Source organism: Adiantum capillus-veneris, chromosome 27, assembly GCF_014529385.1.
Source record: "Adiantum capillus-veneris isolate H3 chromosome 27, ASM1452938v2, whole genome shotgun sequence".
NCBI classification, from domain to species: domain Eukaryota; kingdom Viridiplantae; phylum Streptophyta; class Polypodiopsida; order Polypodiales; family Pteridaceae; genus Adiantum; species Adiantum capillus-veneris.
Window position 1 is genome coordinate 139854855 of NC_140957.1, and position 27018 is coordinate 139881872.

At 42.1% G+C, this 27018-nt stretch overlaps 1 protein-coding gene across 3 annotated transcripts in view; it reads left to right on the plus strand.

The window, feature by feature from the left end:
• The first annotated feature begins 5560 nt into the window (after positions 1–5560).
• LOC147422841 (AMP deaminase-like) overlaps positions 5561–27018 on the plus strand; it is a 76130-nt gene continuing 54672 nt past the window's right edge. For 2 of the 3 annotated variants that reach the window (XM_086503740.1, XM_086503742.1), the window contains exons 1-11: positions 5561–5711; positions 6091–6547; positions 6624–6850; positions 6933–7134; positions 8235–8413; positions 8508–8559; positions 22816–22943; positions 23341–23520; positions 23687–23754; positions 23847–23989; positions 24266–24327. In XM_086503740.1, the coding sequence (XP_086359866.1) occupies positions 6151–6547; positions 6624–6850; positions 6933–7134; positions 8235–8413; positions 8508–8559; positions 22816–22943; positions 23341–23520; positions 23687–23754; positions 23847–23989; positions 24266–24327 (1638 nt within the window). In that variant the 5' untranslated portion in view covers positions 5561–5711; positions 6091–6150. The remainder of the gene's footprint in view (positions 5712–6090; positions 6548–6623; positions 6851–6932; positions 7135–8234; positions 8414–8507; positions 8560–22815; positions 22944–23340; positions 23521–23686; positions 23755–23846; positions 23990–24265; positions 24328–27018) is intronic. The other variant, XM_086503741.1, reaches the window with a different exon arrangement.

Sequence of the window (27018 nt, forward strand, 5' to 3'; positions counted from 1 at the left end):
GCTTACCTAAGGTCAAAGGACTTTTACACTAATTATTGGAGGCCGTCTTCAATGAAGCTAACCCTAAGGTCTTATGCTCCATTGGTTAGCCTTGCTCTTTGATAGACCATCTCTCATTTGGGCCCCTTTACCATTGCCCCCGTGTTGAGATAGATCTATAAGCACATGTCTATATCTTAACCCTTGTTCCCGTTTATTCTCCCACATTAAATGATCACTTATTTGGGTTGGTTAGATATTAGATTTTATGACACATGAGGTAAGATGGAGGATGGATATCAATTTGTCAAAATGGGATGAGACATGAGGCAAACGATGTAACTTCCAACAAGTTCCAACCTTGAGGATTTGTTAGCTTAAGTTAAAGACTATCATAGTCTAAAACTACTTGAGCAAAATGTATAAGGTGTTTTGACTTGTGAAACAATCCCAACGATAAAGACTTTTTGCTTATAGTATACTCTCAAAGCAATGTGGACATGTGAGATAACTATTCCTTGAAAGACTCGTGAGAAGTGACACATAACTTCCATGCATCCTGGTCTTGAAAGACCCTAGCAAAGACTAGCATGTAGCTTCCATGCCTCGTGGTCTTGAATCAAAGCTCCAACATACAATGCCCCTTGATATCTTTATCCCCCAAACTGTTACCATATACATGTGGTAGTGATGTGTGTGAACACACTTGGTGAAAAGGGCAAAAAGAATATGCGTTGCCATTCTTGTAAAGCTAATGATCACTTGATCAAGCACTGTCCTAAATTGAAGGCCAAAGACGCTAAGAAGAAAGAGACTTGTTCCACTACAAATGCAACTATTTTGAGTCTTCTGTGAAAGGAGACTGTGATGCTGATGTTGATACACAAAGGGCTTTTAGTGCAAAGTGCACTTAGGATCCTTCTGTCCATGATGCGTGTTTGTCAGTTGTTGCAGATGCTCATGTGTGGTACTTTGACAGTGGTGCTACAAAGCACATTACCTGACTTGTTTACCTCTCTTGAGGATGTCCCTCATGGGAATTCAGTCACTTGTGCCAACAATGCCTCTTATCTGGTCAAAGGAGTTGGAAACATTGTGCATATTGCTGCAAATGGTAGTTCTTTCACACTTGTTGATGCATGGTATGTACCTGGGATCAAAAAGAAATTTTTGTGTGTATTTGCACTTACTAGACTTGGTCTTGCAGTCAAATTTGTGGATGACAGATGTACAATACATGATCTCAGCTTTGGCGATGAAATTGTTGCATCTAGCATTTTATGTCGTGGACTATATAAGCTCACTTTGCATGACAAGTGGTAGAATTTTGCAAATGCTGTTGAGGATTCAAAGGCTGTTACAGATGCAAAACTTTGGCATGCACGTTTTGAGCATCTGAATTTTACTAGTTTTTTGAAATCTGATAAGGTTGCTTCTTTGCCGCCTCTTGAAGCACCTAGAAAAAATGTTTGTGAAGGCTGTATTTTGGGTAAGATGCAGCGTTCAAAGTTTCCAAAGGATGGTTCAGTTAGGGCCACAAGCAGGTTGTAGCTTGTGCATCGTGATGTTTGTGGGCCCATGCAAACTCTGTCCTTGGGCAATTACCTTTACTTCATGACTTTCATTGATGATTACTCCTAGCATGCAGGGGTGTATCTGCTTAAAGCAAAGTCTAAAGTGTTTATATGCTTCAAACAATTTCTGGCTATGGCTGAAAATGTGTCGAAATGTACTATGGGCACCCTCAATTTAGATCAAGGGGGGAGTATATGTCTCATGAATTTAATGCATTTTTGGCTATTCATGGGATAAAACACCAATGTACACTACCGTATACACCTCAACAAAATGGTGTTACTAAGAGGAAACACAGGTTTCTTACAAAAATGGCATGATGTATGGTCAAAAGTCACGCTTTACCACATTGTTTTGGCTTGAGGCTATTATGTGTGCCACTTATGTACCTAACAGGTGTCCTACAAAATCTTTGCAGTCTATGACTCCATATGAAGCATGGCATGATAAAAAGCCTTCTATTGAGCACATGCGTGTTTTTGGTTGTTTGGCATATGCTCTGATGCTACAAACGCAATGCAAAAAATTGGATGATAAGACTTGTTAAATGTATTTTTGTTGGTTATAGCGCTGAAAGCCAAGGTTACAGGTTGTATCATCCGCAAACAAAGAGTATCTTGGTTTCACGGGATGTTGTATTTGTGGAAGATTCTGTTCAACCCTTGCTATAATGTACTAGAGATAACAATGTAAGCTCATAGGACATTTATGACACTTTATTGCCTCTTTTCAATGGTGGAAGTTCAATTTTAAATTCCAATGAGGTAAATATATATCATATGGGGTTTTAAAAAATGTTATAGAACAGCCTATTACTGATGCAGATGTACATGATGTAGATGTACATGATGTACTTGATGAGGAAAGGGCTGAGAATCAGCAGGCTAGAGGTATGCCAAAATGGCTAGTTCATACTTTGCGTGACAATAAATTGGATGCACCTTTGTCTAGTTGTACTCGTTCATGTTCTCATCATGCATCTTATGCATCAGATTGTTATGCTTTGCCTGTGTCCAACTTATGTGATTTTGAGGAACTTCTATCTTTTGATGAAGCACAAAATTCAAAAAATTGGATGGCTGCCATGCAATCAAAATATGATGCACTTATAGAAAATGACACATGGACTTTATGTGATTTGCCTCTTGGAAAAAAGGCCATTGGTACAAAGTGGGTTTACAAGCTGAAACGCAAGCTAGATGGTGAGATTGATCGCTCTAAGGCTCAACTTGTTGCAAAGGGTTATGCACGGCAAAAAGGCATAGATTATGAAGAGACTTTTGGTCCCACTTGTCATATGACTACTATGCTTTTTCTATGTGCTTTGGCAGCTTATTTTTGGTTGGGATGTACATCAGTGACTTGTTTTATCCCAAGGGGGGATCATTGTCGCCAGATTTACATGTTTTTTTGGACTTAGATTGGGTTGGTTGTTTGACACATGAGTGTCCACGAGTTGTTTTTGTTTCATGCTTGGCAGTTCATGTATCTCATGGTTGAGCAAGATGTAACCTATTGTGGTCATTTCCAGTTGTGAGGCTGAGTACAAGGCAGTCTTCACAGCTACAATTGAGTGTGTATGGCTCAAATGTTTTATGGATGATTTGGGTGTTGGACAGGATACTGGAAATACTATCTACATTGACAGTCATAGCGCATTGGTAGTTGCGAGAAACCCAATTTTTCATGCTCGCACAAAAGCACATTAAGGTGTATTACCACTATGTCAGGGAGATGCTCTTAGTAAGAGAGATCAAATTAGCTTATGTGCCAACACAGGACAACCTTGCAGATCTTTTCACAAAGGCATTGTCTCATGAGAAGTTTGAACCTTTCCGCAAAGCTTTGGGCTTACTCCCCTTTGTGGACTGATCATGAGGGCATGGCACTTCCCTATACTCTATGTGCCATCTCTTGTTCATCGCATCACTCCCATGGGGGATTTGTTACCATATACATGTGGTAGTGATGTGTGTGAACACACTTAGGATCGTCGAGACATTTTTTCCATCACTATGAGGTTTTTCCCCCCGTGCATTGTATATACATCCATCACTCTAGGGCTATCTTATCTTTCCATTGCACACTAAGTAATACACTTTGTTGTGTGCCTTGAGCTTCCTTCGTCTTCTCTAAGATGTATGTGTTTTCCTACAACCCTAATTCCAATACAAACAATAACCAAAGCCAACTTAAAGCATTTTGTTTCAAGAACGGAATCTTGCTTAAAGAAGGTGTGCTTGTAGAAGCGTCTAGCAAATCATGAGCTAGATATTTGAATGTTGAGATGTGCAAGCATATTAATACACTCAGAAACCCTTGTCCTCTTATTATAGAAAACAAGTAGACAAGAAAAATGTACCATATGTGTGGTGTTGTAAGACGATCCCTAACTATAATCACACTATAGGCACACCATCATACATGTAGGACAAGTGGGAAAGAGATTTTCTACAAGTAGGCAGGGAAATTGTACCATATGTGTGGTGTTGTAAGCTGATCCCTTGGCTATAATCACACTATAGGCACACCATCATACATGTAGGACAAGTGGGAAAGAGTTATGGATATAAAATTAGCTACACACTTTTGAGACATTACCCACCTAAGTATGTTGAAACCCCACTCAAGGCATTCTTTGGTGCAACATTATCCACCCATTGCCCATATACCTTAGCAGAGGACCTTGTATATCCTGATCATGTGGTGGTAATTATTAGAGACAATTTTATTGATTATACAAAAGGCTCGAAGGACAACAAGCATAGATAGCAGGTGCATCTAAACCATGTCTTATGGTAGTTGATGTCGAGGCATTAAGCTCGACTCTAGTCAATGTACTAGGCTAAGCTCTCATTCTATGGAAAAATCCTTTAAGCATGGCATATCCACATGACATCATGGCTTAGTTCATCTCACATATGCATAAATTATTATGCATTTCCTTCACTCACTTGTATATAAACCCTCTACTCCTCATTGGAGTCTATCTTGTTTTTTGTGTTCATTGAGTCTACTCTCCAATCAATCATCAATATCAACATAGTATCAAAGATTAGGAGATTAGAGAGTATTCTTAAGCCTTGATCATCATCATGATTACATGTAAAGTTTATTTTATTACCATCATCATCACTAATGTGAATTAATTGAATCTCAATATGAGTTTCTTGTTTTCCTTCTCATCTATGGCTTGGGATGAGTGCTTCTAGAATTGAGAGGCAAGAGATTTGGTGTATCACCAAATAGTAGCCATCTCTTGGAGTGGATGAGAGTTCATGTGGCATGAACCATATCTAACCAACTCTCCCTTGCTATTTGGGTTGCCCGCCGTTAGCTACCCTAGGTCGACGTCAACTTGGTAGTGCTCTACTTACAACAGTGTATGCAGCAAAATCTGCACATAGAAACTCAGATTATTTGGCCAACATCAGACTCAACAAACCTTATTTGACTATAAATGTCGCCCAAAAAAAAAAAATCAAGCCTGTTTTGGGATCACAAGGCAGCACTACTAAATCCCTAACCGACAACCACCTACTCACCAAATCCTATATGGTTTCTGGATGGCACCTCAAGGTTGCCCATTTTTGGCATCACTTGCCCCATCCAATCAACTAATTTCACTTTGTTGGTTCAAGAGGCGTACATTCTTGCTTGTTGTGCTTATAGCGACGTGCAAATTACTATTGCCACGTGCCTTCCGCTATATTGATAGGCTGCCATGTCTCGGGTAAAAGTCTGTGTAGTCTTGACTCTCCCTTAGTTCTTTTGAGGACATTCGCACTGGCGGCGGTTCTATGCGTCAGTAGATTTGGATTACCTTCTTAAATAGTGGCAGAGTGGCTGTGCGTGAATGTGTGTATGTTGTGGGGGGTCGAGGTTGCAATTTCCCGACTCTGCCACTTTTGGCAAAGCTGGGGATTGAGAGCCGTAAATGCAGCTCATATGACCTGGCTTTAGTTCTTAGGAGTCAGGACAAAAGTTGAAAGACACACGTGACGCATTCTTAGCCTGGAGGATATAAAGCAGAATATGAACTATTTGTTCGAGACTCCATATAGGCTAGTCGGAGTCCAGACTCCGGAGTGAGCCAAAAAAGGAGCTCGAGCTCTCCATTGAAGATTCTCGGCTCGTGCAGCGCTTTCCTTTGCCAGGTAACAAAGCACAGCTCCAGCTTCCAAGGGGCGCACGCACGCACGCACGCGCGCACACACACATACACACACCCTCCCTCCCTCCGTCCCTCCCTCCCCTAGATCTTTGTCACGCATGCACGCACAGCATCTGCATTGGCTGTTGCATCCTTTGAGAAACTTTCAATGCCTCATCGAAAAGAAGATCATGTTCAACTGACGAGCCGCGTAGCTATTGGAAATAAATGCTCTTTAAGATGGCAAGAAGTAAGGTTTTATGATTTTTTTTGCTCGCATTTTTAGAAGCTATACCTTTACAAGTCAAATACAAGTCAAATGTCGGATTTGGGCTGGGTTTTTTTTATTACTAGCTGATGTTCCATAACTGACGTTTTAGCAGCTTGGAATGCAGAAGACATGTTCCTGTGAGTAGATATTCAAAACACATTAGCCGAGTGCTATGGATTCCTCAACAAGGTTTCCTGCTTGGCTTTCATTGGCTGCTGCTGCTTTGTTGGGTGCAACGGTAGTAGGTGTATCTGCTGTTTGGTTTCACAAGCGGGCCATTGATCTTATACGACAAGACGGGGTCAGCGGCACAAGTGGTGCAAAGAAACCTCGACGTCATCAGAAGCCTGGCACTCGCATTCGAGATGTTAGAAGTCGATCTCGTAGCAGAGATCGCTGCTCGCCATTGGTGTCAGAAAATCATGGAAACTCACAAGAGGCCTTAAGACCACAGCAGAGTTCTCAAGTTCCAAAAATAGAATTAGATCATGGGATGAATGCTCATGGATCTTTTGGAAACTTAAACTCAATACCCCCTGGACTACCACGAGTACATACTCGCAAGGATGGTATACCATCAATAAATCTCCTGCTTGCTGTGTGTTGTTGTGGAAAGCTATCTTCTCACAAAAGCAAACCTTGCAGGTGCTAACAACCATTCCAACTCTATCAGAAGAGCAATGCCATTGCCAAATACTGGCATCAGACCCACTACACCTAAGTCACCACTCGGGGGAAGCGTGTTTGATAGTATGGAAAGTTCCGATGGTGATGAAGTCTCAAGCGAGCATGAAGAGCAAGCGTTTGCTTATGACCAGGAAGCTAATGGGGATGTTCCTGCTGCAAACACAACACCACAGCGAAAGGTGTTTGTATGTGCCTTCGCAGGCTCGCGCTTATTCTTTAGGCAGGATTTGGTTCTGTAGCTGATATGTTCTAGAAAGTTTGGAACAGGAAGATGCTGTGAAGTCTTCCTTTTCTTCAACTGCTTTAATAGAGCACTCAAACGGAGGAGGGGAGAAGGCTTGCAACAACATGATTAGGTCGCACAGCATTCCGGGAGAGCTTCATGGTGCCCATGATCCAGTGGCTGCTGATATACTCAGGAAAGAGCCCGAACAAGAGACATTTGTCCGGCTTCAAGTGACACCAATTGGTATGCATTACTGCCCTTATGCACAGTTTGTAGGAGTTGCAGTGGTTGATGGCTGTTCATTCTAATAAAGGCCTGTGTCCTTGCTTGTTACAATTATTTATGTTGTTATTGTGCTGTGGAAATTTTCAAGAATGATCAATTTCCCTTTGTGTACCTATGTTCATCATGAACAAAATTTGCTTCCATGTGAACATTTTGCATCTTGCAGTAGTTCTGAGTACGAGACTACTACAAGAAACTCTTTAGCATGTGGATTCCTGTGTTGTTTGGACATAAAGTACCCCTGATTACTTGCCATATATGAATGTATGTTGTGGGATTTTTTATTTTTTATTTTTCATTTTGGACAGATTCTCTACATGGAACGAAATACAATGCAGAAACACAAATGTTCGTTTAGTTTTTTGTGAAATAATTAAGGATGTTTGAACACTTTGACACGAGTTGATAATGGAAATAATGTGCTTAAGATGAGGAAAATGGCTTGCAGGAAGAAACCATTTCATCCATTATAAGAAATTGCCTTTTGCCCCACCGGCCATTTTCTTTCTTTTCTGGGTGCATTAGCCATACCTGTGCAGATTCTTTTGATACCCATACATGAATTGGTGGACTTAATTCATTGTAGCTTTAGTGTCAAATTAACAGGAATTCACTGGTTGGCTTTTGCATGAACCTTAGTAAAGAATGTTTGTTGCTTATCAACAGGGTTACCAAAAGGATTCTAGACAGATGGGAAAATTCTGAAACTGTTGATTTGTGAGTGGGAAGAAGGCATAGAGCGGCAAAAACTTGTTAAGACACATGCCTGTCAGAGCTCCTAGTTGATGTGCAAGTTACAATGGACATTAGAGCAAGAAATGAGGAAATAATGTTTGTAGGCTGGAACATTATGACTTGTTCTTTTATATTTTGAGAGTTGAAACTGCAATTGAGCAAATCGTGTTTGTTGCATGATGGAGCCAAGTTGTGCTCTTGCTGGGTGCCTGGGTTTTATCATGTACTGAGGGTTTTGAATATTTTTAAACATATTTCTAGCTCCGATTATCTACTACTAACAGAGTTTGACAGAACTCGTTTGAATTTGTTTTTCATTGTAGAGGCTCCATCTGAAGAAGAGGTAGAGGTATGTTCGATGTTACAGGATTGCTTGGAACTTCGCAATAAGTATGTCTATAGAGATAGCGTGGCACCTTGGTACAAAGAGGAAATGAATGATCCAAGTACTCCCAAACCGAATCCAGATCCATTCCATTATGAACAGGAGCCTGCTTCAAAGGTCATCTAATTCATTTGAAAATTAATGGCTAGGGTGACTTTGCTTTGTTTTTGCAAAGATGCCATTTATTTACAAGGTCTTATACTCATTGCAGCATGTCTTCCGCATGTTGGATGGAGTCGTGCACGTGTTTGCAGACGAAGAAGGTACACTTTTCTTTACTTGTAGTGCTGAAGTGGTTATCACATGCTCATTTGAGGTAATTGAAAAATAGACATGGGTTAAGTTATTATTGTTTTCTACTGTTGTCTTTTATGTAAATGATTGTTGTTTCACCAGGGCATGTTGCCTTTTTGTTTTTGTGTCCCTCAGCTATATTTTCCATACCATCCTATTGATAGTTTTAGGGAGGAAAGATTAAAGAACCTTTCATGGCATTAGCATAATAAAATGACACTTGAATAGACAATGGGAGTAGAGTAGAATGTAGACACAAACTAGATTGATTGATTAAGCAAAAAGTGTGTACAAAGAGTCTCATTATATAGAGCTAGTGTAGGCATCTCATCTGGCATCATGCATGACATCACATAGAGGTCTTAAATCAGCCCAACCAACTTGCAAACTTATGGCCGACCTTTCGAGACACTTTAGTGTTAGATCTACACCACTCTCCTGCTTCACACAGGTCTAGGGAACTTCCTTGTACGGCTAGTGTCTCCGGGTTGGCCACCATAGGTTGTACGATGTTCGGCCGATCGAGTTTGGGGCTGGCCGCCCACTTGAGTTGGGCGCCCACCTTGGACACTGTCACGTGCACATCTAACCCTATGTGCATGTGGACAAGCTATCTCAGGTCTAGGGTTCAGGTTAGCCTAGGAAGTGTTCTGGCACCTTTGTGAGCCTGTGCGCAGGCCGTGCATGTCTAGGCACTTAGATTAGTTGCATATCCTTTGATTGCACACAGTATGATCATTAGCATGACATTCAGTACCCATCATGAGCATTTTACAGAGCATAGAACCCTTTTTCCCAAAATACACATTTTTCACTTATTTATTAATAGTGACTTTTGTTGGAAAAGTAAGTAGGGCAAATTGATAAGGAAATATAAAAGAAACCCAGTGGTCACTCAATACCCATCATGAGCATTTTACAGAGCATAGAACCCTTTTTCCCAAAATACATATTTTTCACTTATTTATTAATAGTGACTTTTGTTGGAAAAGTAAGTAGGGCAAATTGCTAAGGAAATATAAAAGAAACCCAGTGGGTGGTCTCTCGGTAGAAGCAGCAGAAGGAGCTCAGGCAACTTGCAGTGCATCTTCTCAGCAAGACCGGCAGGAAACCATCAGCGTTTTCAGCCTTTAGTACCTAGCGTTTTTGCACCAGCAGATCAGCCTTGGCGTTTTCCAATTGCAGATCAGCCCTGGCGTTTTTGCACTCAGCAGATCAGCCTTGCGTTTTTGCAATTCAGCAGGTCAGTCCTAGCGTTTCCTAACTTGCAAAATTAGACCAGCGTTTTCAGTTTTCAGCATTCTGCAGCAGTAGATCAGATCAACATTTTCAATTTTCAGCCCTTTGCATCAACGGATCAGTTCCTTAGCCTCACAGATCTCCACCTCGGTAGCAGATCCTCGTCGCGTCATCGAATTGAGCCAGCGTTTTCCAAATCAACAAGCATTTCAGAATTCAGCAGATCAGTCCTTTCACTTCCAATTTTCAGTCCGTCCTCGTCGTCGTCATCATAGTCGTCGACAAGTCCATTGCCTCTAGACCATTGTACCGGATTTGTGCAATCTATAGCATAGACCTCTCTTGCCATAGAGAGGGGTGCCCTTGGAGGAGGATTTGAGAACCGTCTAGTGTCGTATTCTTCTCTCCTTTCATTCACAGTAGCATTCACTTTGTTTTGTGATCATTGCACTCTCTCTCTAAAGGAACGGAAGGCTCTTCCTTCCGTAAGTAGAAGGAACGCTTGAGAACAGTTCGGAGCACTCATCTTGAGCAATATCAACATTCACTTCCGCTGCACCTTACATTGGTATCAGAGCTTTTTGGCAATGGTCTGTATCACTCAAGGAAACAACCACAACAAAATTTTTTGTTTGTTGCGGTCGCACGTAACCCAAGTCCACTTGGGCATGTCGATTCCTAATCGTGTTTTTGAAGAGTGACAGGTAACCCAAGAAAGAAGGGCTTGTCCAGCTCCCCTTGTTCCTCTTTTCACTCATTGAGAGCGGACGGTGCACTTAGCGGCCGACCAATCGACGTGAGGTGGGAAAAGCAACTTTGGTGTGAGCGCAAGGTTGCCAAAGGGTGCGCCCGCAGGGAAGAGTCGAGCTTAAGTAAGAGAAAAGCCTTCACAAACACCGTTTGCAAGATAAAGAACTCAAGAACCTCAAGAACCCAAGAACCTAAGAACCTCAAGACCCAAACTTAAGTACCCGAGATCTCAGTTTATGGTCATCACCCGAAGCGGAATGGATACTTTGTGTGAAGGTGATGAGAGTGGAGTTGGTAACGAAGAAGTTTCCCCACCAGGAGGATTTTTTTCCGATCCTCCCCTATCTCTATCTACACCACTGGTTGCACCAAATCCTATGGACGCTTTGGTCAAGACGATGATAGACATGATGCTACAACAAGAGGCGCAACTCGCCACCTTGGATCGCGACCGCGAAGAAAGAAAGGCAGCTTCAGAGCGTGAGCTAGCGCGCTTGGTGGCTGAGCAAGCACGCGAAGTTCTACGCATCGCAGCTGAAGAAAAGCGAGCGGCTATGGAATTAGAACGTGAGGCGCAGAGAGATCAACGCATGCAAGAGTTGGTCCTACAGGTACTCACCTCGAAATCTGAGCCACTCAAGGACGTGGGCGATTCATCAGGTAGCACAAGTCGAGAAGCGGATTTCAACCACCCGGTCATTGAGAAGTTGATGTTTAGTAAGTATAACGGTAAGATGGATGCTAATGTTATTCATTCTTGGTTGCATCAATTTAATGCTTACTTTGCGACAACTAAGAAAACAGGGAATAGCAAAGTTTTGACGACAGCCATGTATCCTGCCGGTGATGCCATTAATTGGTATCAAGCGTGGCAAGCGGCACAGCTGGCCCCGTACCTAGAGGAAGCCGAGGAAGGCGTGCCTCTTTCTTTCAATTGGGCCAATTTCCAAGACAAGCTCAAGGCGCGGTTTATGCCACCTCAGTACCTAGCGCGGTTAAAGGAAGATTGCTGCACCTCAAGCAAAATGGTACCTCAATCATGCTCTTTTCTAACTGTGTTTTGCAGCTTGGCACCCAATTACACAAATCGGATGTGAAGCGTAAAGAGGCTTTTATTTTCGGGTTGGACGAGTATATCAAGTTCGATGTCGAAGTCCTCGATCTCATAGATCTTAACAAGGCGGTAGCGATTGCTCTCGCACAAGAGATGAAGCACAACAAAGGAAAGCCAAAGAAGATCAAGTCTTCTCACAGTACCTCTTAGACTCCTCAGAACCCACAGAACGGTAAGAATGGTTAAAATGGTAAGAATGGTAACTCTTCTAGCTCATCTTTCTCTAATCCTCTGAAAAAGAACTCTCAAAATGAATCTAAGGATAAAGCTAAACCACTTGCTAAACCTAAGCTAACCTAACCCTATATGAAAAAGTTGCACAAGGAATTATAAAAGGTTACATAACGCCAGAAGAACAAGTCATTTATGCTAAGGAAGGTCGATGTTATCAATGTCACGTCAAGGGTCATATGAAGAAGGCTTGTCCTAAGATCACCACCTAAAGAACCCAAAGCACCGACAGCTACCACAAGCACTTTAGTGAACCAATCTGAGTCTTTACATGTTTTTGACACGCACATTGATGAGTCTCTCTTTAAATGTTATGGTCATGTGAAGGGTTAGTGTTTTGTCATATTGTTTGATTCACGCAGTATGCATGATGTGATTGGTGACTCTCTTGTAGAGAAAGCCCGCCTGGAGGTTAGCCAGACAACTTCTCTCGAGGTGTCGGGCTTCGCTCCGGGTGTGGACTCTCTCATTACGCAAGAGTGCCTTGATGTGTTTTTCATTGTTCAGCAAGCTTCCTTCCGTAGAAAATTTGTCGTGTCTTCTCTCTCAGGATGTGATATGATTTTGGGCATTAGATGGTTTCATGAGCATAACCCTCTGATTGATTGGGCAGACAATACGCTCACTCTAAATGCCAAAAGTGACTCTCCCATGATTATTCGTGGGGAGGAGGGTCGGCATTCTTTACCTCTCATTTCTCTTGTGCAGGTGAAGCGTGAATTACGAAGAGAAGCACATGCGGCATTCATCTTTGTCTCTCTAGTTACCCAGAGCATTAAGGCTCCAGACATGTATTCAACCTTGTTTACCAAGTATAAGCACCTCTTTTTACAGGATGATCTTCCACCCTGTCTCCCTCCGGAGCGGCCGGAGGACCATCACATCGAACTCACGGAGGGGGCACAGCCAATCAATAAGGCTCCCTACCGTTTGAACAAGACTCAAGAAGAAGAGTTAGAGCGGCAACTCATGGAGTTGGTGGCCAAAGGATTCATACGTCCTAGTGTAAGTCCTTTTGTTGCTTCTATTTTATTTGTCCGCAAGAAAGATGGTTCGTCTCGTTTGTGTGTTGATTACAGGGTTTTGAACAAGATGACCGTCAAGAACAAGTTTTCGATGCCTCGCATTGAGTATATCCTCGATAGGCTCAATGAGACAAAGGTTTTCAGTAAGGTCGATCTCAAAAGTGGATACTATCATGTAAGGGTATTTAAAGGCGACATCTACAAGACCGCCTTTCGCACAGAGTGAGGGCAATGGGAGTATGTGGTTATGTCTTTTGGATTGACAGGTGCCGTGGAGACATTTAACCGTCTCATGGTAGGCTGTTTTGGCGATATGATCGGCGTGTGTATCTTTCTTGATGATATTCTCATTTTTTTTTCTTCGTGGGAACAACATGAAAAGGACGTAGAAAGGATTTTAGCCCGTTTGGATGAGTGTCAGCTCAACAATGCATCTAAGAAATTTGAGTTTTTTCTCATTGAAGCTACTTATCTGGGTCATATCATTTCTGCAGAAGGTGTGAAGCTCGATCCCGCGAAGGTAGAACAAGTTCGTAATTGGGATTTGCCCAAAACTGCATATGTTGTGCGTTCTTTTCTTGGTTTATGTCAAGCATATAGTTCGCACATAGAGAATTTTGCACGCATTGCCGCATCCATGACCGATGTTTTGAAAGGGGTGAAAACTCGCTGATAGGGCGTGGTTTTGCCCGAGGCAACCATTGAGGCTTTTGCAACTCTCAAGGTTGCGGTGACAGAAGCGCTGTGTTTTATCCTTGCCTCTTGGGACGACCCCTTTGAGGTATGGATGGATGCGAGCAATGTCGCCATAGGTGCTGTGCTTTAGTAGTTTGGCCGTCTAGTTACATTTTTCAGTCAGAAGTTAAATAGTGCAAAAAAGAATTATTCCGTTTATGACAAAGAACTTCTGTCCGTCATTCACTCTCTCAAGCATTGGAAGCATTTTCTGTATGGTAGAGAGTTCATAGCTCGCACAGATCATCAAGCCCTCAAGTGGCTCCAGTCTATGCCTAGTGCACATTGGAGTGATTGCTAAGCACGATGGTCATAATTTTTTGAGCAATTTGGTGGTTTGATTGAGTATGTGGCTGGTAAAGCTAACCCTCTTGCAGATGCGTTAAGTCGCAAAGGACAAATCTTGGCTCTTGAGTCAAGATCCACAGCTTTTATTCAGGGTGTCTCTTTGGACAGCATGAAGAACCAGTATGCCAATTCCGAGTTTGGTAAGCAATGGTTGCAGGCTCTTGCTTCCCAAGGGCCCAATACCTATCTCATTCGTGAAATTTTGTTGTATTTTCGTCACCGTCTATGTGTGTTGCCCTCTCTCAGGACAGCCATATTGCACGATGCTCATGACTCTCATGGGTGGGCATAGGGGAATGAACACCACTTTGGAAAAAATAGAAAGATTCTTTTATTGGCCTAAAATGTGAAAATATGTGTTTCGTTATGTCACACAGTGCACTATTTGCCAAAAGGTAAAAGCTTCTCGGGGTAAGCAACAAGGCCTCTTGCTATCGTTGCCTATTCCCGACGGACCTTTTCAAGACATTTCTATGGGTTTTGTGACTAACCTACCACCTAGTTTGCATTCAAGGAACACTCAATGTTTGACAATTGTTGACCGTTTTAGCAAATTTTGCATGTTGATTCCTTGTAAGGCCATAGCCACCGCACAAGATGTAGCACGGTTGTTCATTAAGCATTGGTACCCCCTTTGTGGTTTGCCAAAGTCAATCGTTTCAGATAGGGATTTTAAGTTCATGTCCAATTTTTGGCGCGCTCTCTTTGAAAATTTTGGCACTAAGTTGAATTTTTCATTAGCTTTTTATCCACAGTAAGATGGTCAAACAAAAATTTTCAATCAATTGGCTTTTGATGTTTTGAAGTCATATGTGCATGATCAACAGTCCCATTGGGAGCTCTATTTCCTATTGTCCAAGCAAGTTTGAATGACTCTTATTCCTTTGCCATTGGTAGAACTCCGTATGAGGCAGCTTTTGGCTGTCCGTTCCAGTCACTTTTGACTTGATCGGTCAGTCCATTACCTGATACAAATGATGAAAGTCAGTCATTGGATGAGATTTCTAAGAGTGTGAAGCTTCGACAAAGCAAGGCTCGGGAATCTTACTCACGACAGACTAACAAGCATCGTTAGGATGTTACTATCAAGGAAGGGGATTGGGTCTATTTGAGAATCATGAAACAACGTCTTAAGCAAGTCGGAAAGAAGTATCCTAAGTTGTCTTTCAGAATGTATGGTCCATTTCTTGTCATTAAAAAGATCAATGAGCTTTCTATGAAATTACATTTGCCTAACTCATGGTCAATGCACAATGTTTTCCATGTTTCTTGGTTGAAAGTGTTTTAGGATACACCTCCGAAGGACATTTCCGAAGAAGAAGAACCCGAGATCATTGACGAAGCCGATGTCATGGAATCGGAGCTGATCTTGTTGCATCTGTTTTGCCATGGCTCAAAGAAGCAAGTCAGACAACACTTTTTGAAGCTCAAGGATCGAGCAACCCACGAGGCAGTGTCGGTCGATGCAGAACTTTTTAGAGACTATCTAGAGTTGTTGGCGGACTACAAGGAAGCCATGCAGCTCGGTACCAGTACCTCACTTTAAAAAGGAGGGATGTCACGTGCACATCTTACTCTATGTGCATGTGGACAAGCTATCTCAGGTCTAGGGTTCGGGTTAGCCTAGGAAGTGTTCTGGCACCTTGTGAGCCTGTGCGTAGTCCGTGCATGTCTAGGCACTTAGATTAATTGCATATCCTCTGATTGCACATAGCGTGATCATTAGCATGACATTCAATACCCATCATGAGCATTTTATAGAGCATAGAATCCTTTTTCCCAAAACACACATTTTTCACTTATTTATTAATAAGTGAAAAATACCCATCATGAGCATTTTACAGAGCATAGAACCCTTTTTTCCAAAACACACATTTTTCACTTATTTATTAATAAGTGACATTCAATACCCATCATGAGCATTTTACAGAGCATAGAACCCTTATTCATGACATTCAATACCCATCATGAGCATTTTACAGAGCATAGAACCCTTTTTCCCAAAACACACATTTTTCACTTATTTATTAATAAGCGACTTATTCATGACATTCAATACCCATCATGAGCATTTTACAGAGCATAGAACCCTTTTTCCCAAAACACACATTTTTCACTTATTTATTAATAAGCGACTTTTGTTGGAAAAGTAAGTAGGGCAAATTGCTAAGGAAACACAAAAGAAACCCAGTGGTCACTAAGTAGAAGCAGCAAAAGGAGCTCAGGCAACTTGTAGTGCATCTTCTCAGCAAGACCGGCAGGAAACCATCAACGTTTTCAACTTTTAGTTTCCAAAGTTTTTGCACCAACATATCAGCCCTAACGTTTTCCAATTGCAGATCAGCCTGGCGTTTTTGCAATTCAGCAGGTCAGCCCTAATGTTTCCTAACTTACAAAATTAGACCAACGTTTTCAGTTTTCAGCATTCTGCAGTAGTAGACCAAATCAGCGTTTTCAGTTTTCAGCCCTCTGTATCAATGAATCAGCCCCTTAGCCTCGCAGATCTCCACCTCGGTAGCAGATCCCGCCGCGTTGCCGGATTGAGCCAGCGTTTCAGAATTCAGCAGATCATAAAGGAGTACGAGCGGAAGTGTGACGCGAGAGAGAGTGCGAGAAGAAGAGCACGACGATATGGTGAACTCGCTCTACTGTAATGTGTAGAGCATAGTGAGTTCTTATTAGGTTTTTACAAAAGAATATGTGTACATACCTTGCGGCCCGCCTACTTACCTGGGCGACCACATTGGGCTTTATACCCCAACAACCTCCCACTTAAAAGTCCAATGTGGTACTTTAAGTGTGAGAGAAGCTACTATACAAGCTAATATACAAGAGATGTAGAGAAGTGATGTACTACCCTACACCTAACCGCTTGCGAAAATGCGCAAAGCTCTCTGAGGGAAGTCCTTTTGTAAGTAGATCAACAGGATTTTCTGTGGTGTGAACTTTGACAAGCTGAAGTTGCTTATCCTCGAGCATTTCCCTGATGAAATGATACTTCACATCCACATGCTTTGTCTTTGAGTGATAAACTGGATTGCGAGCCAATTGTATAGCACTTTGACTATCACAATATAACGCAGGCATCTCTTCTTTGATTCCCAAATCTGTTACTAGTCGATTAAGCCAAATTGATTCTTTGCATGCCTCTGATGCTGCAACATATTCAGCCTCTGTAGTAGACTGAGCAACACAATCTTGTAATCTAGAACGCCATGATACTGTTCCATGAGCCAATGTAAAGACATACCCTGACGTAGACCTTCGGTTGTCTAAGTCACCTGCATAATCTGAGTCTGTAAAACCCTTTACACTTAGCTCCTGACTCCCATAGCATATACGCATACTCTTTGTAGCTTTTAGTATTCCTTTCACTACCTCCCAATGTTTCTTGCCTGGGTTTGACATGTATCGACTTACTACTCCCACTGCAAATGCAATGTCTGGGAGTAGCAATCATTGCATACATCAAACTATCCACTGCAGAAGCATATGGAATCTTATCCATTTCAGCCTGTTCTTCCTCAGACACAGGACAATCTTGTTTGCTAAGTTTCACATATGGTGGCAATGGAAGACTCAATGCCTTTCCCTTCTCCATATTGAAACGTTGCAAAACCCTGTGGTTCCAATCTATCATGTCCTTGCTCCTCTTGAGCCCCGACATTTTGTCTTGCATGTGCAGGTCCATCTTCTTGGAAGACAACTCTTCTAATCTCCTCAACCCTCTCTGGTTTAGAATGATATTTGGATTCATTAAAGTGAACATCATTGCTGCGGATAACCTTTCTGGATTCGGGATCCCAAAGTCTGTACCCCATCTCACTAGAATTACCATAGCCTAGAAAGATGCACTTTCTACTCTTTGGCTCAAGTTTGTTCCTAAATTCCTTTGGAGCGTGAGTATATGCCTCACAGCCAAAGACTCTGAGATGCTTGTATGAGGGCATTTTGCCTGACCATACCATCTCTGGCATTGAATCCTTCTTCAAAACCTTGCTAGGAGATCTATTTATAAGATGAATAGCTGTTGATACAGCTTCAGCCCAAAACCCATTTGGCAGCTGTGCATTAGACAACATACTTTTGACCTTCTCTTGTATGGTCCTATTCATCCTCTCAACAACACCATTTTGAGGAGGATTGTAAGGAGTAGTAAGTTCACGTTTTATACCTTTTGACTCACAAAAGTCCTGAAAGGCCTTTGAAACATACTCTCCACCATTGTCAGTGCGTAAGCATTTAAGCTTCTTGCCACTCTGATTCTCCACAAGTGTCACAAACGTTTTGAAAACACTAAACGCTTCATCCTTGTGCTTGAGAAAGTAAACCCATACTTTCCTCGAGTAATCATCTATAAATGTCATAAAGTAAGAAGCTCCCCCTAGAGATAGGTTAGGCATAGGTCCACACAAATCACTATGAACAAGTGCCAACTGTGTATCTCTTCTACTGCTTCTATGCTTATGTGGCTGCTGTGTTTGCTTACCATACAGACAATGTTCACAGATTTCAAAATCATTAAATGAAAAGCCAGGCAAATAACCAGAACGAGACAAGATTTCCATTCCCTTCTTGGACATATGTTCTAACCGGCTATGCCACAAAGAAACGTTCGGCTGCTCGGTTACATTGATTACATTTTTAGAGACATTTGACACATAAATCATGGTAAGTCCTCCAAAATTTACTCCATGTGCTACTGTCATCAAACCCTTGGATATCTTCCACATGTTTTGTCCAAAAGTGGTGACGTAGCCAACATCATCAAGTAAACCTGTGCTGATCAAGCTCTTTGTAATTGCGGGAACATGTCTCACATTCTTCAGCGTGAAAGAAGAGCCATTCTGAAACTTCAATTGAACATCTCCAACACCTAAGATCTCACATGTCTGCCCATTGCCTAGCCGAACATGATCTTTAGTGGTCACATAAGAGGTAAACCACTCCTTGTTTGGAGACACATGAAGTGATGCCCCTGAGTTTATAATCCAGTCACTTAGTGCATTTCCATTAGATGCTGTAAGAAGAGCTGAGTCCATTGTATTCTTCAAGAAGTAGATGTCTCCTGACACTAGACTGTCATCCTTTGCAACAGTGTTTGTCACATTTATTTCTTGAATCTTCACTGAGGACTTGTTCTTCTCATTATGGTCTTCAGCTTTCTCTTTGCCTTTTTTTGCTTTCCATTCTCTGTAGTCTCTTTTCATGTGACCCTTCTTGCCACAATGGTAGCATTCTATGTCACTCTTGCCTTTAGCACTGCAGGACTTGCTACGAGTCTGATCTCTCTTTCCACCTTTGTACTTTTCTTTGGTCCTTCCCCTGACAACTAAGGCTGTTCCTTTGCCTTTGTCCATTGTCTTTCTGTTGGTTTCTTCAGTAAGCAGACTGCCTTCTACACCTGCTATGGTCAAACCATATGGAGGTGCAGAATTACTCAAAGCTGTGCGAAAAGTGTTCCAACTTTCCGGCAATGTGATCAATAGGAACATAGCTCTAACAGGTTCATCAAACTTGACACCTTGAGCGGACAACTGACTGTAGATGGTGTTGAATTCATTCAGATGATTGGACATAGGTGTCCCTTCTTTCATCTTCAAGTCAACAAGCTTCTTAAGCCAATATACCTGTGAAGCTGCACTCTGCTTCTCATAAAGATCACTCAGCTTTGTCCATGCTTGATAAGCCGACATCTTGTCTGCTACATTGAAGTAAACGCTGTCTGCCAAAGTCAGCATAATGGTAGAAAGTGCCAATTCATCCATTTCGCTCCATTCATCTTCGTCCATATCTTGTGGTTTTATCCCCTTGAGCTTTATAGGTTTTATCTGCTTCTTTTGTACCAACACATGCCAAATCTGCTTCTTCCACAATGGGAAATTGGTTCCATCCAGCTTCTTGATATTGTAAAGAGCAGTGTCCTGTGATCCAACCATAGCTACGCTTCACAGTAGTTTACTTTCCTGGGAAAAATTCGGCAGAGTTTCTCTTGTAAACTGACCTCTGAACCAATATCAACCTGTCAAATGAGCCAATAAAGCTTCAGATTCTGCAGAAATTTCGGCAGTCTCCTTTGTAAAATGGCTATGGTGTACTCAAAAACAGACCAAAAAACAGCTCAAAAAACCACTGTCTCTCTGACATTGTAAGCTGTGGGTAAACCTGTCCTGCACCTGTACTGTCTCTCACTGTCCTGTAAGCATAGACTGCGACAATGCCTCAACGGCAGTAAAGCAAAGATGCAATCCCAAGTGTCTAACTCACAGTCAATACATCCTAGCTGCCTATCTAAGGGTGCTCGAGGGATCGCTCCAAGACCTGTATCACCGAAAGGATCTCAACATTCGAGAATCCCCTAGCTCAATAAAACCTCACTCGACCCTCAACAAAGGCTGCAGTAAATTTGACAATACATAGACTTCCCACAAAATCATACATCCACAAATTTTCCACTATATGCTGTAACCGCTGCGGCGGTTGTTTGCTGCGTGACTCACAGCCAGCAAACCCTCAATAGACATACATCATCTCTGACAATACATCCCATGTGGAAGTACCTGCAATGTCAGGATGAAATCTGGAATATCAATCAGCAAACACAAGCTACCTGATGAACTAGTGGATGTCGCCTAGAGTCTGTGTGTAGATGCGTCCGTGTTGTATGTGACACGCCTCCAAGAACTGTGAGCCGTCCTTCGATGTGTAGACAGCCACAAATCAACACTCTGGGAGTGCCGATATCCTTAGCACCTGCAGTCGTAGGTCGAAACCCCAAATTTGCAGAGTCGGATCTGCACCCGCTGAGACCACGTAGTCGAAAATGTCCTGCACAGAACTTTGTCGAAGCCGAACGGTGGCCAAGATGACCTCAGAATGAAATTCTGAGAACACCAAGCCCTTTGGGCTTGCCCACAAGATTTGGGGCCGTGTCTTCGCCTGTCGAATCTCACTCCAATCTGAGCAGGTGACTCTGGCTACCTGCAAATGTTGCCCCGAGCCTCGATCTGAGCTCTGATACCAGTTGAAGGAGTACGAGCGGAAGTGTGACGCGAGAGAGAGTGCGAGAAGAAGAGCACGACGATATGGTGAACTCGCTCTACTGTAATGTGTAGAGCATAGTGAGTTCTTATTAGGTTTTTACAAAAGAATATGTGTACATACCTGGCGGCCTGCCCACTTACCTGGGCGACCACATTGGGCTTTATACCCCAAGAGATCGGTCCTTTCATTTCCAATTTTCAACCCGTCCTTGTCGTCGTCATCATAGTCGTCGATAAGTCCATTGCATGTAGACTATTGTACCAGATTTGTGCAATCTATAGCATAGACCTCTCTAGCCATAGAGAGGGGGCCCTTGGAGGAGGGTTTGAAAACCGTCTCGTGTCGTATTCTTCTCCCTCTTTCTGTCAGTATCGGCACTTTCATTCACAGTAGCATTCACTTTGTTTGTGATCATTGCACTCTCTCTCTAAAGGAACGGAAGGCTCTCCCTCACGTAAGTAAAAGGAACCCTTGAGCACTGTTCGGAGCACTCATCTTGAGCAATATCAACATTTACTTTCGCTGCATGTTACAAACACTCATATATATGAGGCCGGGGGGATACACATTTCACATCATCTGATTGTATTGAGGGTCTTCTGTTCTGGTAATCAGTGGGGGGCTGATCGCCCCCTCTTCTACACGTAGCGTTCGTTGTCTCTCTCTCTCTCTCTCTCCCTCTCTCTCTCTCTCTCTCTCTCTCTCTCTCTCTCTCTCTCTCTCTCTCTCTCTCTCTCTCACCCTCATTGACAGGGCGATTGAGCTTAGGAAATCGAGACGACCACGATCGAGATGCAGAAGCACACTTCACTGGAGGAGACTACAACAAAGGATTAGAAGCATTCTAGCCAGACACCCAGAATGCTCCTAAGAAGTTTATTTAATACTTTGTATTTAGTTTTTCACATTTATTTTCACACTTTCACACTTTTCACGCTTAGTACTTTAGTACTAAGGTACCCAGACATTGTAATAGATTCACCACTTTTGTATCAGTTTGGTCTCATAGGTCATTCTGGCCTTTTGAAGACGTTAATATAACATTTCATTTCATTTCATTTCTCTCTCTCTCTCTCTCTCTCTCTCTCTCTCTCTCTCTCTCTCTCTCTCTCTCACGCTTCCGCACATGTGCACTCACATGGTATCAGTCGCCAACGTTGAGGGTGTTAAATTTTAGGCATCTCAAGTCGGTTGTACTCATGTGCAATCAGAGGGTATGCAGCTACTCTAAAGTGCTTGGACATGCATGTTCCGCGTACAAGCTCACAAGGGTGCCATAACGCTTCCTAGGCTGTCCTGGAGTCACAGCTTGTCCACATGCACGGGACAGTCGTGTATATCATGTTTTACTCATGGAGCATATAGCTCTATCCTTTAGCTTAGAGCTCCATCGCTCCATCACTCCATGTAACCTTGTCGTCTTTCCATTCAGTTTGTTTGTATTAGTAATTTTCTTTTTGTAGCTTACCTTTGTCCCTTTCCTTGGATAGCTAGAGGACACATACATGTACATGGATCTGTCTCATAGGACAATTTCGGCTTTTAGAAGACTATTAATGTGTACACCTTTCTTCTTTCTTTCTTTCTCTCCCTCTGCTCGCGCATTTTCTTCATCCCCTCGCCCCTTATCCGTAACTATTTTTCTACTAAAATGATGATTGAATTAACATTTATCTTTCTAATGTAGGGCATTGAGGAGGGTTAACATTTGGAGCTTCTATATTCTATGATTTGTGCAGGTACAGAAGAACTGTTTCCTGTCATAGGGGCAACCGAGTTTTTCACAGATATGCATCGCATTCTCAAAATCACGTCAATCGGGAATGTTCGAACCCTTTGTCATCATCGGCTTCGCTTATTAGAGCAAGTAAACCTTTCAATAACCAGTCGTGCTATGTGCTAGTAGAAACACTTTGCATCGTTGTTAATGAGAGCAAGCTTACCTTTCAAGTTGTATTAACTACATTAAGAAATAGAATGCTCCCAGAAATTTTGTTGCATTTGTTTGATTTTGTACATGCCTTCCATGTATGAAACATTGTGCATGCATTGTGCAAGTGTACAGAACACTCAATACATCAATGAGGATAATTTTTTCTGTGTTTGCGTTCCAAAATTCTGAAAATGGCTTCTACGCACTGCAGTCTGCACATTTCTGTCGTATCTTTTCAAAACAACAAGATAACTTTTGAAGGTATTTTGCGTTTTGGTGGAAATTCTTCTCGCACTTGATTTTTATGCAGTTTTCCTGAACTTGGTAACAGAAGTTTAGTCTGCATCTGATGCTAAATGCTGATCGTGAGTTTTTGGCTCAAAAGAGTGCACCCCATCGCGATTTCTATAATGTTCGCAAAGTTGACACACACGTTCATCATTCTTCGTGCATGAATCAAAAACATCTTCTGCGATTCATCAAATCGAAACTAAGAAAGGAGCCGGACGAGGTGAGAAGAACTCGATAAGGCTATGATTATCTATGTTCCATTGTATTTCTGTATGGGGAAAGGCTGTTGTGCATGACTGAATGCGTATCTGGGTTTGTGCTGCATGCGTGTTAAGCATTTATCACATTACTTTATGAATGCAGTTAATTTACCTGGTGTTCTGCAGGTTGTTATTTTTCGAGATGGCAAATATTTGACCCTTAATGAGGTCTTCCTAAGCTTAGATCTGACTGGGTAAAGCATGAAATGTTTCTTGTATTCTGTATATAGCTGGTCTTGTTTACTTCGTTTCTTGAATTCTCTTTTGCGTCTTTTTTGGGATCCAGGTATGATCTAAATGTGGACTTATTGGATGTCCATGCTGATAAGAACACTTTCCATAGATTTGACAAGTTCAATCTGAAATACAACCCATGCGGGCAGAGTAGACTGAGAGAAATTTTTTTAAAACAAGATAACTTGATTCAAGGTAAGCAAAGTCCAGTAATTCAGAGTCAACGCTAGACAATGAATTCTTAAACTAGTCTTTGCTTTTAAATACCTTACAATTTACAGATTTTTTGCACCTGGCACAGCTACCGATATCTTCACCTCATTTACAGATGCTTAAGTCAGTAATCTAGGATCGACAGTAAATAATGCATACCAATCTATTGGCCTCTCATTTGAGCTAGTAGGAAGTGCTTATGGCTTCCTGAAGAACATGCTTGGTTTTTTTAATCGTATGGCCTTTGTTGTTTGACAGGGCGCTTTTTGGCTGAACTAACAAAGCAGGTGTTTCAGGACCTTGCACAAAGCAAATATCAGGCAAGTAAAGAAGTATCAAATAACTTTGCTTTTAAAATCTATTCTATATGCTATCAAATACTTCTCTGCAATATTCGTCGTGTGAAAAGTCTGTTGTAAATAGCGAAGGAATGGGGCATGTTTGAATGAGCTTGAACAGCCTTGGACTGGTTGACGTCTCTTACAATGTAAATTAGTTCAAAATGCTAATGAAGGATCACATGGATGATGTGAAAAATCATCAAACAACCACGCAGATGTGTTGACTGAGAAAAAGAGGCCAAAGAGACTCCAATCTGTAATTGTTTTGCTAAGCTTGAACTGGCAAAGCATCAAAACAAGCATGCAGACATGTCTGCTGAGGTAAAGAGGCCAAAGAAAGCCTTATTCTGTGACTGTTTTGTTAAGCCCTGAACTGGTTTATATGACTGTCTGGATTGTTTGGCAAATAGATATTTGTATATTCAGCTTGTATCAATTGGCATAGATAAGTCTGCAGCTTACATGGCAGGAAGGCATCTATGGATGTCCTATGATTTCTGCAAGTTGCAATTCTTGAAATTGGTGTGTTATGTGGCATCATTCTTCATCACGTAGGCTGAGATAAATCCACATTTTCATCCTATTTGCATTTGGTGCATATTTACAATCGTAGAATGAGTGGAGTCGTTTTGTTTTTTGCCCCCAATCCATTTTGTGCAGCTGCCTGTCTGTGTGGTAGTTGCCATCAATCAGGATCCACCCAGCTGAGGATTTTCCTGTACATGCTCCTAAAATTCTTCGTGAATAGGTGCGATTTGGGAAGGTATTGCAGCTACAGTGCCTTGTGGTTTGAGTGAGATTTCCGAGAGAGTTTCATAAATGAGAGATTGTTGAGAATCAGCACACAGGCTTTCAGGGGACTGCAGATAGTGAGCTGGAGACTTGGGGTAAGCTTGTGTCTTGCTGCATATTTTGCTACATTAGACAAAGGCAAATGCATTGACGGGGATTTTGCAGGAAACCTGACAACTTGATTATGTCTGGGATTGCCAGGCATGACGGAGAGGAACTAATTGACTGAAAGAAAGAGTTTATTAATATTTTCTAGAGGCTTAACTTGAACTATGAGACAAATCTATGTAAAACTGCAATATCTCCTGAGATGAGGATGGAGCTCTATGGCTAGGGGATCAATTTTTTTATTTTGGGGGTGAGGGTGTAAAAGAGCTCCCTGAAGACCATGCCAGGATCTGATCGGAGCTGAGCGACTCTACCGTTGATCTCTCAGTGATATCGGGCTCTGATCTGTGTCATCTCTCTATGGTAGAGCATGGGTATCCAATAGCTTGATGCTCTCTATCTCTTACTTGGGCGAAGGTCTCTACCTACTGAAGTGTGACTCCATGCTTGTGTGCACAGGTGGGGTCTGATCTGTGTCATCTTTCTATGGTAGAGCATGGGTATCCACTAGCTTGATGCTCTCTATTTCTTACTTGCGCGAAGGTCTCAGATCTCTACCTACTGAAGTGTGACTCCATGCTTGTGTGCACAGGTGGTGTCTGAGCTGTGTCATCTCTTTATGGTAGAGCATGGGTATCCAATAGCTTGATGCTCTCTATTTCTTACTTGCGTGAAGGTCTCTACCTACTGGAGTGTGACTCCATGCTTGTGTGCACAGGTGGGGTGGTAGATCTCTGAAAAAAGTCAGTGATCTGTAACTGCTATCCTCCCCTCCATGTGTGTTCTGGGCTCTAAGGAAGTCTTTCTGCAGCGCCGTATCTTTAGTAAAAATTGTGGGAGTAGGTAGTGCGGAATTGTAGCGAGCGAGAATACGAGAGAGAGAGAGAAAGAAAGAAAGATAGTTTTCTCACTAGCAACATGGGATCAAGAAAGAGACTTTCTATGGGAGCTGATGAGCAGCCTTGGTTTCTGGCTTTTGTGAAGGGCTCGTTGTTCCTTTGCCTTTGAGGAACGACCCAAGCCGATGCAGTGACAGCTCTGGCTTTTAACTCGAGTTGTTCCACACTCTCAGAAGGCAGTATGACAACATCGAGGGCAGCTCAATGGCTGAGAGTCGTTGACAAACATTCATTAGTCTATGGCGGGCAGGACCCTTTATATGGAGCATGCTCTTCAGTGGTATTACAGGCCACCTGTTTGGCTCTTTCCAGCTTCATTTTGTAATGTAGCCATTGTGCATTTTTTTTCACTTATTTTCTGGAGGGTTTTCCCTCTTTGTACAGTTTCCCTTGTGGAAGGAGTTGATGTAGCCCACTGAGCTGATTTCTAACCAGTAGAAGATCTTTTTTGTGCAAGAAGAAAACAAGATTTTCTTCTTAGATAGGAATAAGTACCGAGTCTCCCTTTGGTATATTGTAGACCCTCCCTCCGTTATTTTGTAGAAAATTCTTTCGAATCTTTGCATGCTCAATGAATGGTTCTTTTCAATGTATCAACTCAGTTTTATTTAAAGCTTTCTTGCTGTATTAAAAGAAAGGAGTATGTCCATATCAAGACTGTTCTAGTAGTTCAAAATGCTCACCTAGCTACCTTCAAACTTAAGACACAACCTTTTGACACTCCCGTTAAAGGCAATCAAATTGTGGAGAAACATTCTTAGCTGAGATGGGAGTATGGCTTCAACGCTTCCACTACAAAGACAACAAGATATGGATAGGCCGGGCTGTGACGTGGTTGTGTAATTTGGTAAATATAGTGTGCTGTCTACCT